Below are 15930 nucleotides of genomic sequence, written 5' to 3'. Positions count from 1 at the left end.
CTGCCCTTCTCCCGAAACCCACCCCCAAAATGGCAGTTAGGGAACTAGGGGGGGAGGAAAAAATAAATAAATAAATAAGACACCGACATACACCCCCACCCCTAGATGTGCTGTTGATGTGTGTTGTTGTATAGTGCCATTAAAAAGGAAAGAAGAAGGAGCAAAGGCTGGCATGATGCCAGTTTCCCTTCCACCCCAACTCTATCCAAACCCTAGTGTCTAAATGCAACCGTTGTAAGTGAGCACAGGCACAGGGGGTGAGAGTAAGGTCATCCCACCACCCATAGCCATGTGCCCACCTCAAGTTCCTATATGTGAATGTCATGAGGATGTTATGAATGAATGTCTAAGGTGTACAATAAAATTGAGTCCCAGGTGGCTATGGTCAACAGAGATGTAAAATTGTTGCAGCACACCTGAGCCCAAACAACCCTAAATGTGTGGAATTGAAATGAAGAGGGTGGAGGTGCATGGTGAGGGATGGGGAGAAATAACTGAGAGCAAATGCTCCCACAGGGAGTCAGCTCCCACACTGACCCAACAGCCCCCCCACCCCCCCTGTTCCCCAAGGTCCACCCAGGGATTGAGGCCAAGACACCTCTCCATCTGGACCGACCGACAGGCCCGCTGAGCTCCAGAACAGAGAGGGACAGAGCCCCGAGGGCCGCCAAAAGCAGTACCAGCAGCCTACACACCCGAGGGCCGCCAGGACCCCCACAAACCGCAGTCAGCCCGCCACCAGATGAAGCTAAAACGTCTTCAGTTGATCCAAAATGCTGCTGCCAGAGTCTTAACTGGAGTTAGTAGGAGAGATCATATCGCTCGAGTTTTACAAACCGGATTCCAAAAAAGATGGGACACTAAACAAATTGTGAATAAAAACTGAATGCAATGATGTGGAGGTGTCAACATCTAATATTTTATTCAGAATAGAACACAAATCACAGATCAAAAGTTTAAACTGAGAATGTATCATTTTAAGGGAAAAATGTTTCCAAATTTCATGGCGTCAACAAATCCCAAAAAAATTTGGGACAAGTCCATTTTTACCACTGTGTGGCATCCCACCTTCTTCTTACAACACTCAACAGATGTCTGGGGACAGAGGAGACCAGTTTCTCAAGTTTAGAAATAGGAATGCTCTCCCATTCATGTCTAATACAAGCCTCTAACTGTTCAATTGTTTTGGGCCTTCTTTGTCGCACCTTCCTCTTTATGATGCGCCAAATGTTCTCTATAGGTGAAAGATCTGGACTGCAGGCTGGCCATTTCAGTACCCGGATCCTTCTCCTACGTAGCCATGATGTTGTGATTGCTGCAGAATGTGGTGTGGCATTATCGTGTTTAAAAATGCAGGGTCTTCCCTGAAAGAGATGACGTCTAGATGGGAGCATATGTTGTTCTAGAACCTGAACATAGTTCTCTCATTAATGATGCCTTTCCAGACATGCAAGCTGCCCATGCCACAAGTGCTCATGCAACTCCATACCATCAGTGATGCAGGCTTCTGAATGAAGCGTTGATAACAACTTGGGCTATCTTTGTCCTCTCTGGTCCGGATGACATGGCATCCCAGTGTTCCATGAAGAACTTCAAATTGTGACTCATCTGACCACAGAACAGTCTTCCATTTTGCCACACTCCATTTTAAATGACCCCTGGCCCAGTGCAAACATCTGAGCTTGTGGAGCTTGCTTAGAAATGGCTTCCTCTTTGCACTGTAGAGTTTCAGCTGGCAACGGCGGATGGCACGGTGGATTGTGTTCACTGACAATGCTTTCTGGAAGTATTCCTGAGCCCATTCTCTTATTTCCTTGACAGTGGCATTCCTGTTTGAGGTGCAGTGACGTTTAAGGGTCCGGAGATCATGAGCATCCAGTAGAGTTTTACAGCCTTGACCCTTACGCACAGCGATTGTTCCAGATTCTCTGAATCTTTTGAGGATGTTATGCACGGTTGATGATGATAACTTAAAAGTCTTTGCTATTTTACGCTGGGTAACACCATTCTGGTATTGCTGCACTATCTTTCTGCGCAACAATGGTGGAATTGGTGATCCTCTTTCCATCTTGGCTTCTGAGAGACACTGACACTCTGAGAAGCCCTTTTTATACCCAATCATATTGTCAATTGACCTAATTAGTGTTAAGTGGTCTTCCAGCTGTTCGTTATATGCTCAATTTCCTTTTTCCAGCTACTTATTGCTACTTGTCCCAACTTTTTTGGGATTTGTTGACACTGTGAAATTTTGAATCAACATATTTTTCCTTTAAAATGTTAGATTTACTCAGATTAAACTTTTGATATGTCATCTATGTTATATTACGAATAAAATATTGACATTTGCCATCTCCACATCATTGCATTCAGTTTTTATTCACAATTTGTTTAGTGTCCCAACTTTTTTGGAATCCAGTTTCTAGTTTCTCTCCAGTGGCTCCCTGTCAAATCCAGAATAGAATTCAAAATCCTACTTCTAACCTACAAAGCTCTCAACAACCTATCTCCATCTTATATTACAGATCTTATTGATCCATATTTTCCTAACAGAGCACTTCTCTCTCAGGCTGCAGGTTTACTTGTGGTTCCTAGAATTTACAAAAACAGAATAGGAGGCAGAGCTTTCAGTTATCAGGCTTTTCTCTTGTGGAACCAACTTCCAATTTCTGTCCGTGAGGCTGACACATTATCTAGTTTTAAAACCAGGCTTAAGACCTTCCTTGTTGCTAAATCCTTTAGTTAGGGTCAGCTTGGGTTTCCAGAGTTGACCTTTAGTTATGCTGCTATAGGCTTAGACTGCTGGAGGACAAACTGACCACACTTTTTCACTCTACTACTGTCTTTACTTACTCTGCTCAACCTGTTTTGTATTTGTAATTATTCTTTCTATCCTTAACATGTGGGGGGGGGGGGGGGGTTTGTCTTTCAGGTACACCTGGACCTATATCTGGACCTACCATTCTGTGTTCGTCTGTCTCTCCTTTCTGTCCTCTCAAACCAGCTGGTCAAAGCAGATGGCCGCTTGTCCTGAGCCTGGTTCTGCTTGAGGTTTCTTCCTTTAAAAGGGAGTTTTTCCTTTCCACTGTTGCCACTGTGCTTGCTCAGGATGGGAGACTGCAACGAAGCCAAGATTCAACTTGTCTGCTGGATTCCTTAGATAGAGAACTTTACTAATTGGCTTTTTTATGTTAGTGAATGTTCCTGTAAAGTGCCCTAAGACAACTTTGTTGTGATTTGGCGCTATATAAGTAAACTGAATTGAACTGAACTGAACTACTGAGGAACAGTTCAGTTTCTCTTTTGTCTTCAGAACCAGGTAAACAGCTTCAGACTTTGTTTCTGGTTCAGTATGGGCTTGAAACAAAGAAATGGTCAGTTGTAAACCAGGTTCTGGATCAGTGTGTGGGTAGTGGCTCTGGAAGCACTAACTCTGGAAAGTGTCAAAAGAAGACTTATGGTTGGCAAGACAACCAAAGATCCATAAATCTGAATAATATTGGAACACCCTTTCTGTGAACCACACAAAATGGACGTTTGAGTTAACACAGATCACCCAGGATGTCCTGGTATCAACTTGTACTAGCCTTTATCAGTCTATCCCATCAACAATCATAAATAACAGAAAGCCTCGTCTCTGTTCAAAGGGATTCCAATGTGACACTTGGGTCCCATTTCTAGCATGCAGGAAAACGGACAGACTTTTTATTCACATTCTAGAAGAATTAATACAGTTTCTCTGTGATGAAAGAATTATTTACTGGGAATAATTAAATAACTTGCCTTGTGTTCCTCCTACAGCTGACAAGAACCTGTGTAGTCCAAAAGTTTCCAAACTTGTTTTCTGTTTATAAGGTTGACAGAGTGTTTGTATTGTTTAACCTCATTTAAAGTTGATAAGTGTCTTAAATGATTTTATTTGATGACTTTTTCAACAGAGCAGATTAAAATAATACTTTATTTAGTGGATAAAAGTTCAGCCCTTTCATTTTGATTGGTTCAAATCGACCACCTCTTTCAAATCAGAGGTGTGGTCATTTGTTTACAAGAGAGGAAGACCTCTCAGAATATTAGATGAGAAAAGAGAGAGAAAAGAGAGAGTGAAGAAGAAATGATGATGAAGAAGTGATGAAGACATCCCGAGGAGGAGATTAAGCTTTAAGACACAACCTGCAGAAGACTTCCAAGGAGAAAATTAGCTTCAACTTTGGGCAAAGTTTGATAGAATCCTTTTCAGCAATCAAAACACCAGCAGTTTTCATCAAAGAGTTAACAACAGCTGTCCAGAACTCCAGGAAACGCTCCAGGCTGACCATTCGAGCCAGTGAACAAACTCATCATCTTGAGGTCAGGAATGTGAAGAATTAAAACCTTTACATCACCAGACCATCGGATCATAGAGAGTCAAATATCTGGTATCTTCTGGCAGCCTTTGAAGACGACTCCTGGTAGGAACAATTGATCTGATACTCTGACGGTTGACTCTGGTGTTCAAGAATTTAAATAATTAACCAAATTAGTATGAACTCAGTTCAGTAATTATTTTTCTTTAAATTTCAGAGCCAATTTTAACTATTGAACGATAAAACGTATTTCTTTTAGTAAAATTTCATGATTAATCTGTCCTGCTGAAATAACAAAATTGTTCTACATTGCATCTTGTTTCTGGTTTGGTTAAGCACATAGAATAATTTCATTTATCTGTTAATGCATGCTAACCAGTCATTTTTACGGTCACTTAATTTCCATTTAACTCCAGTTGGAACAAAGCCTTCATTTTAAATGTCAGAAATAATTGCCAACAGTTGTTTATCATACATAGTTAAATAAACATCACAAAATTGTATTAAAGCGTGTGTTTTACTTATGACATCTGAATCCTTCAAATAAAAGAACTCACGGTGTAAAAGGGTAATCCGAGGTAATTAAATAATAATCTGAAATGATTTTAAGACCTTCAGACGTTCTCTCAGAGCTGAGAGTGGTGCCCCTTCAAAATAAAATTCATAATGAATTTTAACAATTAAACAACCCTTCCCGCTACAGCTGTTTGAAGCTGAAGCTATGGTACTTATATAAAAAAAGAGTTTCAGAAGCTCTGTCTCAGAGCTTGATTCATTTGGTACAAGTCACATGATTATGACATCCAAAGCTTTGAAAGCACCAGTTATGTCACTGATTTGGTACCTGATTCAAAGGTTTATGAGGAAGGAAATCATCGGACAGTTTGTGGTGTGTTTTGGTGGCTCAGATTGCGCAAAATATATAAACCAGCGAGTGACATGTAGCAAGAAATGGAGCCAGTCAGCATTATAAGTTTTATGTGATTAGTTTACTAGTTGATAAGCACTTAAACCCCAAGAAAGAAAGCTAGACTTAGACGAGAGATGACTGTGAGCTGTAGTATGGCTTAATGTCAAGAAAGAGCACCACAGACACCATCTTTGCTTTGAGGATGCTGATGGAGAAGTACAGAGGGTCAGAAAGAACTCCATTGTTTCTTTATGGATTAAGAAAAAGCATATGACAGAGTGCCAAGGGGGGAGGTGAGGTATTGAATGAGGAAATCTGGAAAGGCAGGGAAGTATGTTAGACTGGTACAGAACATGTATGAGGACAGCAGGACATGTTAGACTGGTACAGGGCATGTATGAGGACAGCAGGACAGTGGTGAGATGTGCTGTAGGGGTGACAGGTAGCTTCAAAATGGAGGTGGGATTGCATCAAGGATCAGCTCGGAGCCCCTGATTGGTTTGCGACAAAAGGATGTCAGCAAAGGTCAAAGGAAAAGTTTACAAAACAGTGGTGAGACCAGCTATGTTGTATAATCTGGAGACAGAGACATGGACAAAAAGACAGGAGAAAGAACTGGAAGTAGCAGAAATGAAGATGTTGAGGTTCTCCTTAGGAGTGACAAGGATGGTTAAGATTAGGAATTAGATCATCAGAGGTACAGCACAGGTTGAACAACTGGGAGATAAAGTTAGAGAGGCCAGACTGAGAAGGTTTGGACTAGGGGTGCGAATCTCTCAAGTGTCTGGTGATCCGATTCGATTCCGATTTTTGGTGTTGCGATACAATTTAAAATCGATTTTTCGATTTGGAAACGATTTTCGATTCAGAAACGATTTTTCTATTGAAATGGTCATACATTTTGTTTCAATTATGTAGCTGACAAGCTGAAAATATTAAACAACAATGTAAACCAATAGACCATTTATTTAAAAATCCTTTTAGGTTCCTTACTGTATCAAATATTTTTTATTCATTTTATATTTATATCGAAAATAGGAAAAAATATAGGAGTGCATAAAATACTGTAACTTAAATTACCAGTATTATGTTAGCTTAGTTGCCTGAATTTTTCTAAAAAAAAAAAAAAATAAAAAATAAAAATCTAGGAACAAATAATTCATCCATCCATCATCTTTATCCACTTCTTCCTTTTCGAGTCACGGGGGTCACTGATGCCCATTTCAGCAATCACTGTGTGAGAGGCGGGGGACACCAGGACAAGTCTCCAGTCCATCACAGACAAATAATACAAAATATATAAATAAAAAAGTAAACAGACTTCAGCTTACCATAGTATATTAACCTTTAGCTCAAAATAAAACACAGACTTCAGTTATTTTTAACCATATTGTTCTAACATTTGTTATATTTTCAAAAATTAAGCTAATATGAAATATACAAACTTCACAGTCCATACTGATTCATATTTAGCGAATCTTTAACAAAATTTCAAAACCTTGTGCAAATTTGCACAAAATCTCTTCTGAACTATAATTTATAAACCATTAACTGTATCATTTAGAACTGGCTCTTGGAGATGTGTCTCATCTGTCCTCTTCAACCTGTTAAAAAAACAAATTGCATTAAGTTTGTTGTACAACTTGTCTATAAGTTTTAGTATAATATGAGAAAAAACTGTTACCTTTGAGCTGCAGCTGCATCAGAGCTTCTCCCATTTGTTGTTTCATGGTGAAGTTGTGGTGCTGCTTTATCACAAAAAACAAACAAACAAACAAAAATAGACATGAAGGAATAACGTACATTGAATCCATCGTATTAAAAATAAAACTAAACCCCTCACCTTCCACTGAGCTGTCTGCTCATAAATCCTTTGTGATGTAGCAAGAGATGGAGAGGGAACTCTCCACAGCCTTTGGGGAAGCCTGGAAGTTTGTTGCAGAGTTCGCTGCTTCGCTTTCATCTTCCGTGAATTTTGTCTTATATCCAAAATACTGTACCACAATTTTATTTTACACTTCTTGTAAACAACTGTGCTCTTGTGAAGCTCTGTCTTGCCCCGGAACATTGTAGGATCTGAAATGATTTTCAAAGACGAAGCAGCAGGTTGAATCGCGCTGTCCCCCTCCTCCATGCTAGCAGGCTCCATTCAGATAAAGGGAGCTGGCTAACTAGCTTGTTGTACGGTGGCCTACACGGCTCAATTCTACGGCGGCAGAACGGGGAGTAGGAGCAGAAAAAATATAAAACTTAAATGCATTTTAAAATCGATTTTTGGACCTTTAGAAACGATTCAGAATCGCCAGGACTAAGAATCTAGATTCATCGAAAAAAACAATTTTTTTCTGCACCTCTAGTTTGGACATGTCCAGAGGAGGGACAGTGGGTATAATGGTAAAAGGATGTTAGAAATGCAGCTGCCAGTAAAAAGACAAAGAGGAGATATATGGATGCAGTTAGAGAGGGAATGGAGGTAGTTGGAGTGAGGACATAGGATGCAAAGGACAGAGTGAGCTGGAGGAGGACGACTCGCTGTGGTGACCCCTGAAGAGGGAAAAGTCGAAAGAAGAAGAAGAACACTTTATGTATGTAAGTTACAAATATAATCTTACACTAAACATATACTGGCTCATTACATAAAGTCATGGAGGCAGAAAACCTGCAGCACAGAATCATTCTAAACTCATCATTCGTGAATTTAATTTTTTTATCTGTGTTTACAAATGTGAAGAAGCCACAAGCAAAGTTACAGCATGCCATGCCACATGTTTTAACATGGTTATTCATCAAAATTATTTATTCATCAAATAACCATGTGTATCTTTCAGACAAACAATAATGTTTAAAGCAGCACAAGGACAGCCTGATATCAGACAGAAATGTCTCAGGATGTTAAACAACAGCTGTCAACTCTGTCAACCACCATGAAGAACTTCATGGCAGCACGACGGCTCAGTGATTAGCACTGTTGCCTCACAGCAAGAAGGTCCTGGGTTCCATCCCCGGTTGGACATGGGGTCTTTCTGGGTGGAGATTGCATGTACTTCTCGTGCTTGCGTGGGTTTTCTCTGGGTACTCTGGTTTTCTCCCACAGACCAAAAACATGCATGTTAGGCTGCCTTCAGGCCCAGGCCTCCCTTGCAAAGGAGATTTGTAATCTCAATGGGATTTGCCTGGTTAAATAAAGGTTAATAAATAAATAAAAAAAAGCTTTGATGAAATGAAATGAATTAATGAGCCCTTTTTCGAAACAAGCCTCAGTGCTTCAGAAAAGTAATTAAATAATTTGCCCATTCCTATTTATATATCAAAACATTTGGGTCATTTAGAGGATGGGTACTATGACTTTTGGATCTTATTATTTTTATACATTTCAAAATATTTAACTTTATTTACAAAAAAATCCCTGTACAAATACAATGACATCCATCCATCCATCCACTTTACCCACTTCTTCCTTTTCGTGTCACAGGGGTTACTGGTGCCCATGTTTCAGCTATTGCTGCGTGAGAGGTGGGGGACACACTGGACAGGTCTCCAGTCCATCACAGGGACACATAGAGACAAACGAGACAAACAACCATTCACTCTCTCACTCACACCTAGGGACAATTTAGTTACCAATCAGCCTAAAATGCATGTTTTTGGTATGTGGGAGGAAACCGGAATACCCAGAAAAAACCCACGCATGCATGGAGAGAACATGCAAACTCCACCCAGAAAGGCACCAGGCTGGGATTTGAACCAGGGTGATCTTTTCACAACTGATCCACCGTGCTACCCTGAGATCTTTTCAGTGACTTAAAAATATGTTCTTTTTGTATTCTGTTTTAGCTTATAGCAATGTTTTTTTCTTTCTTTTCTGTGAATTGGGGCTAAATAAATAAACAAATGCTGTCTACACTTGCTCCCACAAACTTTACACTTTTTGTAAAGTTTATGCCTCAAAACATCAGCACACACACAGGTTAGAGTATCGCAAAAGCAAGTTTGGTGTTTGTTCCCTTCAGATATCAGAGTCAGAGAGTCAGAGAGTCAGAGTTTCTTTATTGTCATTCGCACCTCATGTGGTACATGTGGTGGAGCGAAATTATGTACACAAGGTCCCAGTTACATCCAACAATAAAATGTATAAGAAAAACAGTAATAACATCTAAGATATGAATTAAGAAAAACATCAACTAAATATACACTAAGCACTCATAACATAAAACATTGAACATCAGCACAAACTAGAACATGAGTCTGTGAGTAGATGTGCACGCATGAACACATCAACATTGAAACAGATCAGCAGCAACATGAAACAGATCAGCAGCAACATGATATGGTTTTTCACAGTGATTATTCTAGTTAGAGATTCATGAGTCTAACAGCCTCAGGGTAGAAGCTGTTCCTCAGTCTAGTGGTTCTACACTTAATGCTCCTTAACCTCCTTCCTGAGGGGAGTGGGGCAAAAAGTGTGTGTGCTGGGTGAGTGGGGTCCTTCATGATGCAGGTGGCCCTCTTCCTGCATCTGGAGGTGTAGATGTCTGTGATGGTGGGGAGGCTGATTCCGACAGATTTCTGTGCAGCCTTCACCACTCTCTGCAAAGCTTTTCTTTCTGCAGCTGTGCAGCCTCCATGCCACACGTTGATGCTCGAGCACAGGATGCTCTCCACTGCACACCTGTAGAAGGAGGTGAGGACTGAGCTTCCCAGACCAGCTCGCCTCAGCCGTCTGAGGAAGTAGAGTCTCTGATGAGCTTTCTTGATCAGGCTGGTGGTGTTGTTGCTCCAGCTGAGGTTGTCATTCATGTGTACACCCAAGTACTTGTAGCTGGAGACCACTTCCACCGCAGATCCTCTTATGTTCAGGGGGGTGTAGATGTTTTTGTTCCTTCTGAAGTCCACAATCATCTCCTTTGTCTTCTTCACATTGATGTGAAGGTTATTCTCTTTGCACCAGCTCTCCAGGTGTTCCACCTCTTGCCTGTAGCTGGACTCATCATTGTTTGTGATGCATCCCACCACCGCTGTATCATCTGCAAACTTTACAATGTGACAGTCTGGATGGGTAGCTGCACAATCATACGTGAGCAGAGTAAACAGAAGGGGGCTCAACACACATCCCTGAGGAGAGCCAGTGCTGAGGGTTATGGTGGAGGAGGAGAAGTTGTGGATCCTCACGAACTGTGGTCTGTTTGTTAAAAAGTCTAGTACCCAGTTGCAAATGTAGGGGCTTAGTCCTAGTGTGGATAGTTTGTCCATCAGGGTTTGGGGGATCATGGTGTTGAAGGCAGATGTGAAGTCCACAAAGAGCATACAGACGTAAGAGTTTTTCTGCTCCAGGTGGTTGAGCGCAGTGTGGACCACAGAGGAGATGGCATCCTCTGTTGATCGGTTCTCACGGTATGCATACTGATGAGGGTCCTCATTGATGTTGATGGTTGTTTTGATGCGAGTCATGACCAGTCTTTCAAAGCATTTAGCGACTATCGGGGTGAGGGCCACTGGCCGATAGTCATTCAGACCAGTCACTGTAGAGCTTTTTGGGACTGGGATGATGGTGGCAGTCTTCAGGCAGGTGGGAACTGTCTCCAGGGTAAGTGAGGTGTTAAAGATGTCTGCCAGCACCTCACAGAGCTGATCAGCACATTCCTTCAACACTTTTCCGGGGATGTTGTCTGGGCCAGTTGCCTTGTGTGGATTAATCGTCCTGAAGGTACTCCTTACTTCTGCTGAGGTCCTCCTTACTTCTGCTGAGGTCACGCTGAGATGCTCTTCATCCGGTGGTGAGGTGAGTCTGGTGCTGGGTGGTCTGTTTGGGTCTTCAAAGCGTGCATAGAACTTGTTGAGGGCATCAGGCAGAGATGGGTCTTTGGGGCATTGTTCGCTCCTTCCTTTATAATCTGTTATGCACTTAATGCCCCTCCACATGCTCCGAGGGTCTTGTGAGATGAATTGACCCATGATCCTCTTTGCGTATGTGCCCTTGGCCCTCTTAATACCAGCAACCGGCTCTTTTCTTGTTCTACTCAGCTCCTCTGAGTTTCCAGACCTGAAGGCAGTGTTCCTGGCTTCCAGCAGGGTACGCACCTCTGCATTCAGCCATGGTTTTCTGTTTGGTAGCTTTTAACATTTCTGATAGTGGAGACGGTGTCAGTACATGTACTAATGTAACCCAGAACTGAGGATGTGTATTGGTCAAGATCAAGCAAACCTCCATTTTCAGCAGATTCTCTGAAAACCTGTCAGTTTGTTCGGTCAAAACAATCTCTCTCTCAGTATGGGGCCACTGTCCTGGATCCAGCATTTAACTTTCTTTTGTAGCGGTCTGGAGCGTCTCAGCGGGGGCATGTAAGCAAGAGCCAGGAAGATTGAGATGTGGTCTGACAGTCCTAGGTGGGGGTGGGGTTCGGCTCCTGCAGTGATTCATTAGCATTAGCGTCCGGAGAAATGTAAACGACAGAAATGAAAGTCACCGTGAACTCGCGGGGTAGATAATGTGGCCGACATTTCACTGTTATTTGCTCCAAAGCCTTCGAGCATGAGCTATTTACAAAAGTACAGTTTGTGCACCAACTTTTACTCACGTAAATGCACACTCCGCCTCCCCGTGATTTCCCCGTTAGCTCGCTGCAGCTCGAAAAAAAAGTCTGTCATCCAGCTGGAAGACTGTGTCCTTTCCGTGAGGCAAAGCACCGCACACTTCTTCATCTCTTCTGAGGCGCCCGCTCTCAGACGAAGTAAATCCATCTTGTTGTCCAACGAGCGGACATTCGACAGAAAGAAAGATGGCATGGGGAGTTTACCGGCTTTAGCGTTAGCTCGTAGCCTCACCATACCCCCGCCCGGCATCCTCTCCTCTTAAGCCGGGAGCAGCGCTTCCTCTTCTGCCCGCTGGAACGCCTCTGCTGCAGCTTCCAGGTAGATGACTTTAAGATCTGCATTCTGCCGAGCGTAGTTTTGAGTTTGTTGCTGATTTCTGCTATATTTCGTGGCAAATCCGCTCCTATTCTCATCAGTTCGGTTCGGCTATAGTTCACACGCATAAATCGCGCGGAGTCAGGCACAGAGTCAATATCAAAACTTCTAAAAACTGGGATGGTACCGGGAGCCTGTGAAGCTGCAACTGCTCTGAACGCGGCCATCTTGCATCTATCCATGCATATATCCTCAGCCCGCTGCAATTCTAACAGTAATTAATGGCACCATGTAGCCTCTAACAAGATGGTGGCATGAATTCATGCCTCATTTGCTTAGAGTGCGCTGTGGTTGGCCTTACAAATGTACTTCTGTTTCAGTGTCTCTCACTGTCCAAAACTAAAGCAGTTTTTATTTGACTTTTTTTATAAAACCACTTAAAATCAGCTCTAACTTTAACCCTGACCTAGCACTCATTGGCAGATGGACTGATAACCAAACCATCTTGCTGCTTGGCTTCTGCTCTAGAAGCCAGCATCTTGTGACTTTATGTTTTAAATGGTGGTGACTAGTCCATGTGGTTGCTGTAGTGTGTCTGAACAGTGTGAGTACCAGGGATCTTAAAGATGAAGTGGTCAGCTACAGAGTGGCAGGTACGGCCCTTCTGGATGATCACGTTAGCCAGGAAGTAGTAATAATCAATGGGAATGGCTCCGTGGTAATAGACGATAAGAGCCGGTCCTTTGTCAGGGATCTTGTCCATGCCGTGAACCTCATAGCCTGGTACAATGGGGAGAGTAAAAACAACAAGTGTTACATGATGCATTCATTTAACCATCAATTTGAACAACAACTTATACCATTTCACATTTCCAATGGTTTTACTGAAATACCTCTGACATTGTTGCCAAAGAAATTCTGAGCATTTCATTGCATGGACGTCTAAAAATTGAATCTGGCATTATTTAGGATAACACACCCACAAAAAAAAAAATAAAAATCCTTGAAAAGACTCCAGTTTGTCTAAATAGTTGCAGCAACAAAATTATATTGTTATATTTTTCCAACTTTAGCATTTCTTATAATTTCTCTTGCAGTAAAATTCAGAATATGATTTATTAATGGCCCAGTAATCCACAAATATCGCCTGCTGCCTTTTATATCAGAGTTTTAAATTAGATCTTAGATTGTCTTAAAAATTACAAAGTTGAAAATATTTTGGTCAAACCTTGAAAATGAGCTTCAGCCAATCTCATGTTAGGAATGACTCTCAGCTACCGCCACATCATATTTTAGCACTACAGTATATCTGTAGAATTTACTCATTTACATTTGCTGTGTTTTATTGTCAGCTGTCACAGCAATCTTAAATTGCACTGAAAATAATAAACAAGCCAACCATAGTATTTACAAACCGGATTCCAAAAAAGTTGGGACACTAAACAATTTGTGAATAAAAACTGAATGCAATGATGTGGAGATGGCAAATGTCAATATTTTATTCGTAATATAACATGGATGACAGATCAAAAGTTTAATCTGAGTAAATGTAGTGATGTAGGGTTCGGTTAGCTTCAGTTAGCTTAGGAGCTCTACTACAATCAATATTTAATAACGGGTTCTCTCTTTTTCGAGCTACTTGACAGATATGTGACAGAGATACTGTGTTGGAGATGGTCTAATCAGTGACATGAGACGTTAATTTTCTTTGACCCATCAAAATGAATGTGGTCATTTATTAACAGAATCAAAATTTAACATCAAAACATTGTACACTTGATTATTCTGATTGGCTCTGATTAATAAAACTTGGCACGTTTTACTTAATAAAAACAACAGACATATCCTTAGATCTTAAATTAATGTCTACAGACTTAGCTATCTTTTTACTGGCAGAGAAATATAGAAGAGTTTTAAAGATGGGAAATGAAGGAGTTTAAATGGAGGGAAAAAATGGATGAGGGAAAGTGTGTTGACGAAGAACGGCACCATCCATCCGAACCCAGCTCAGCCTCGGTACACTGGTAGTGAAGCGACTCGTTACCTTTGCAGAAGATAGGTCAGCTCCGGTACGGAGTTCCATTTCAACGCTACCTTTCAGCGTCTCCTTAGGATGGCTGAGAATCGTCCGAAGTAGTGACGGTACTCCGTTCAACAACACGCTCACCTCCAGGGTGGACTCACATGAGCTGTGAGTCCGTCAGAGGTTCCACTCAGACGTGGAAGATTCCATAATCCCAACTAGACTCGGAAGAACTCCCAACTAACTCCAGCACTTCTGTTCTCCTGGAACTTCTGTTCTCTCCCAGAACTTCTGTTCTTCTGTGCTCCCAGAACTAACTGGAACTAGGAAGTGTTGACTTTTAAAGAGTTCTGCTTCCGGTCACTTTTGGGAAGTCCTGATTGGTTGAAAGAACCAACAGGGGTGTGGTTTTAGTGACGTCAGATGGTTACTACAAGTCAGAAAAACAGCGGAGATGTTTGGGAACAGACAGAGAAATGTTTTGGGGAAATGACAGACCCACAGGTGCCAGCTTTTCTTGTTTCTGTCTGAGAGGTTTAAAAACATGACAGTTCGTTCCAATAAACTTGTTTGCGACTGTCTCCGACTTTTGACCGACATCACTCCTTCTCATTTCAGACAGAAGATCAAAAAATGCATAATTACTTTGTAACAGACATTTTAACTTGATTTCTACTTTGAATGAGGATTTAAAAAAAATCATTAATACTGTTTCACAGTTGATTTAAAATGAGTGGTTCACTTCAACATTTAAAATGGTTTGAACTAAACACACTTTTGATTATCAAGACATTGTAAAAATAGTAATGATAACATAAAAAAGAGAGTGTTCTTTCAATTAATTAGTTCAGGATACAATTAGAAAGTCTCTGGATGAGCTAAGTTGTATTTCTGGATTCAAATCAATGAAATAACAGTTCCTGTCCCATGAAGGTCTTCAGAGGCAGGTTTTGACCGGAGGCTTAGTTCACTACATAAATCTAACATTTTAAAGGAAAAATATGTTGATTCAAAATTTCAGTGTCAACAAATCCCAAAAAAGTTGGGACAAGTAGCAATAAGTGGCTGGCAAAAGGAAATTGAGCATATAACAAACAGCTGGAAGACCAATTAACAATAATTAGGTCAATTGACAACATGATTGTGTATAAAAAGAGCTTCTCAGAGTGTCTGTGTCTCTCAGAAGCCAAGATGGTAAGAGGATCACCAATTCCACCATTGTTGCGCAGAAAGATAGTGTAGCAATACCAGAATGGTGTTACCCAGTGTAAAATAGCAAAGACTTTTAAGTTATCATCATCAACCGTGCATAACATCAAAAGATTCAGAGAATCTGGAACAATCGCTGTGCGTGAGGGTCAAGGCCGTAAAACTCTACTGGATGCTCGTGATCTCCGGACCCTTAAACGTCACTGCACCTCAAACAGGAATGCCACTGTCAAGGAAATAAGAGAATGGGCTCAGGAATACTTCCAGAAAGCATTGTCAGTGAACACAATCCACCGTGCCATCTGCCATTGCCAGCTGAAACTCTACAGTGCAAAGAGGAAGCCATTTCTAAGCAAGCTCAGACGTTTGCACTGGGCCAGGGGTCATTTAAAATAGAGTGTGGCAAAATGGAAGACTGTCCTGTGGTCAGATGAGTCACGATTTGAAGTTCTATTTCGTATAGGCTTCGCCCTTTAAGGCTGTCGCTTAGTGGGTTTATCCCGTTATGCGAAGCATCACACTAAAAAAATTTAGTCCACGCC

At 41.4% G+C, this 15930-nt stretch overlaps 1 protein-coding gene across 1 annotated transcript in view; it reads right to left on the bottom strand.

Annotated features, from left to right (window-relative positions):
• The window catches only part of tmem68 (transmembrane protein 68), a 195918-nt gene that overhangs the window by 73157 nt on the left and 106831 nt on the right, over positions 1–15930 (bottom strand). The window contains exon 4 of the mRNA XM_037682065.1: positions 12769–12936. Within this exon, the coding sequence (XP_037537993.1) occupies positions 12769–12936 (168 nt within the window). The remainder of the gene's footprint in view (positions 1–12768; positions 12937–15930) is intronic.

This window comes from Nematolebias whitei, chromosome 9, assembly GCF_014905685.2.
Source record: "Nematolebias whitei isolate Nwh7 chromosome 9, NemWhi1, whole genome shotgun sequence".
NCBI lineage: Eukaryota > Metazoa > Chordata > Actinopteri > Cyprinodontiformes > Rivulidae > Nematolebias > Nematolebias whitei.
The sequence above is the reverse complement of the archived record's forward strand: the minus strand, read 5'-3'. Positions and strand labels throughout refer to the sequence as shown.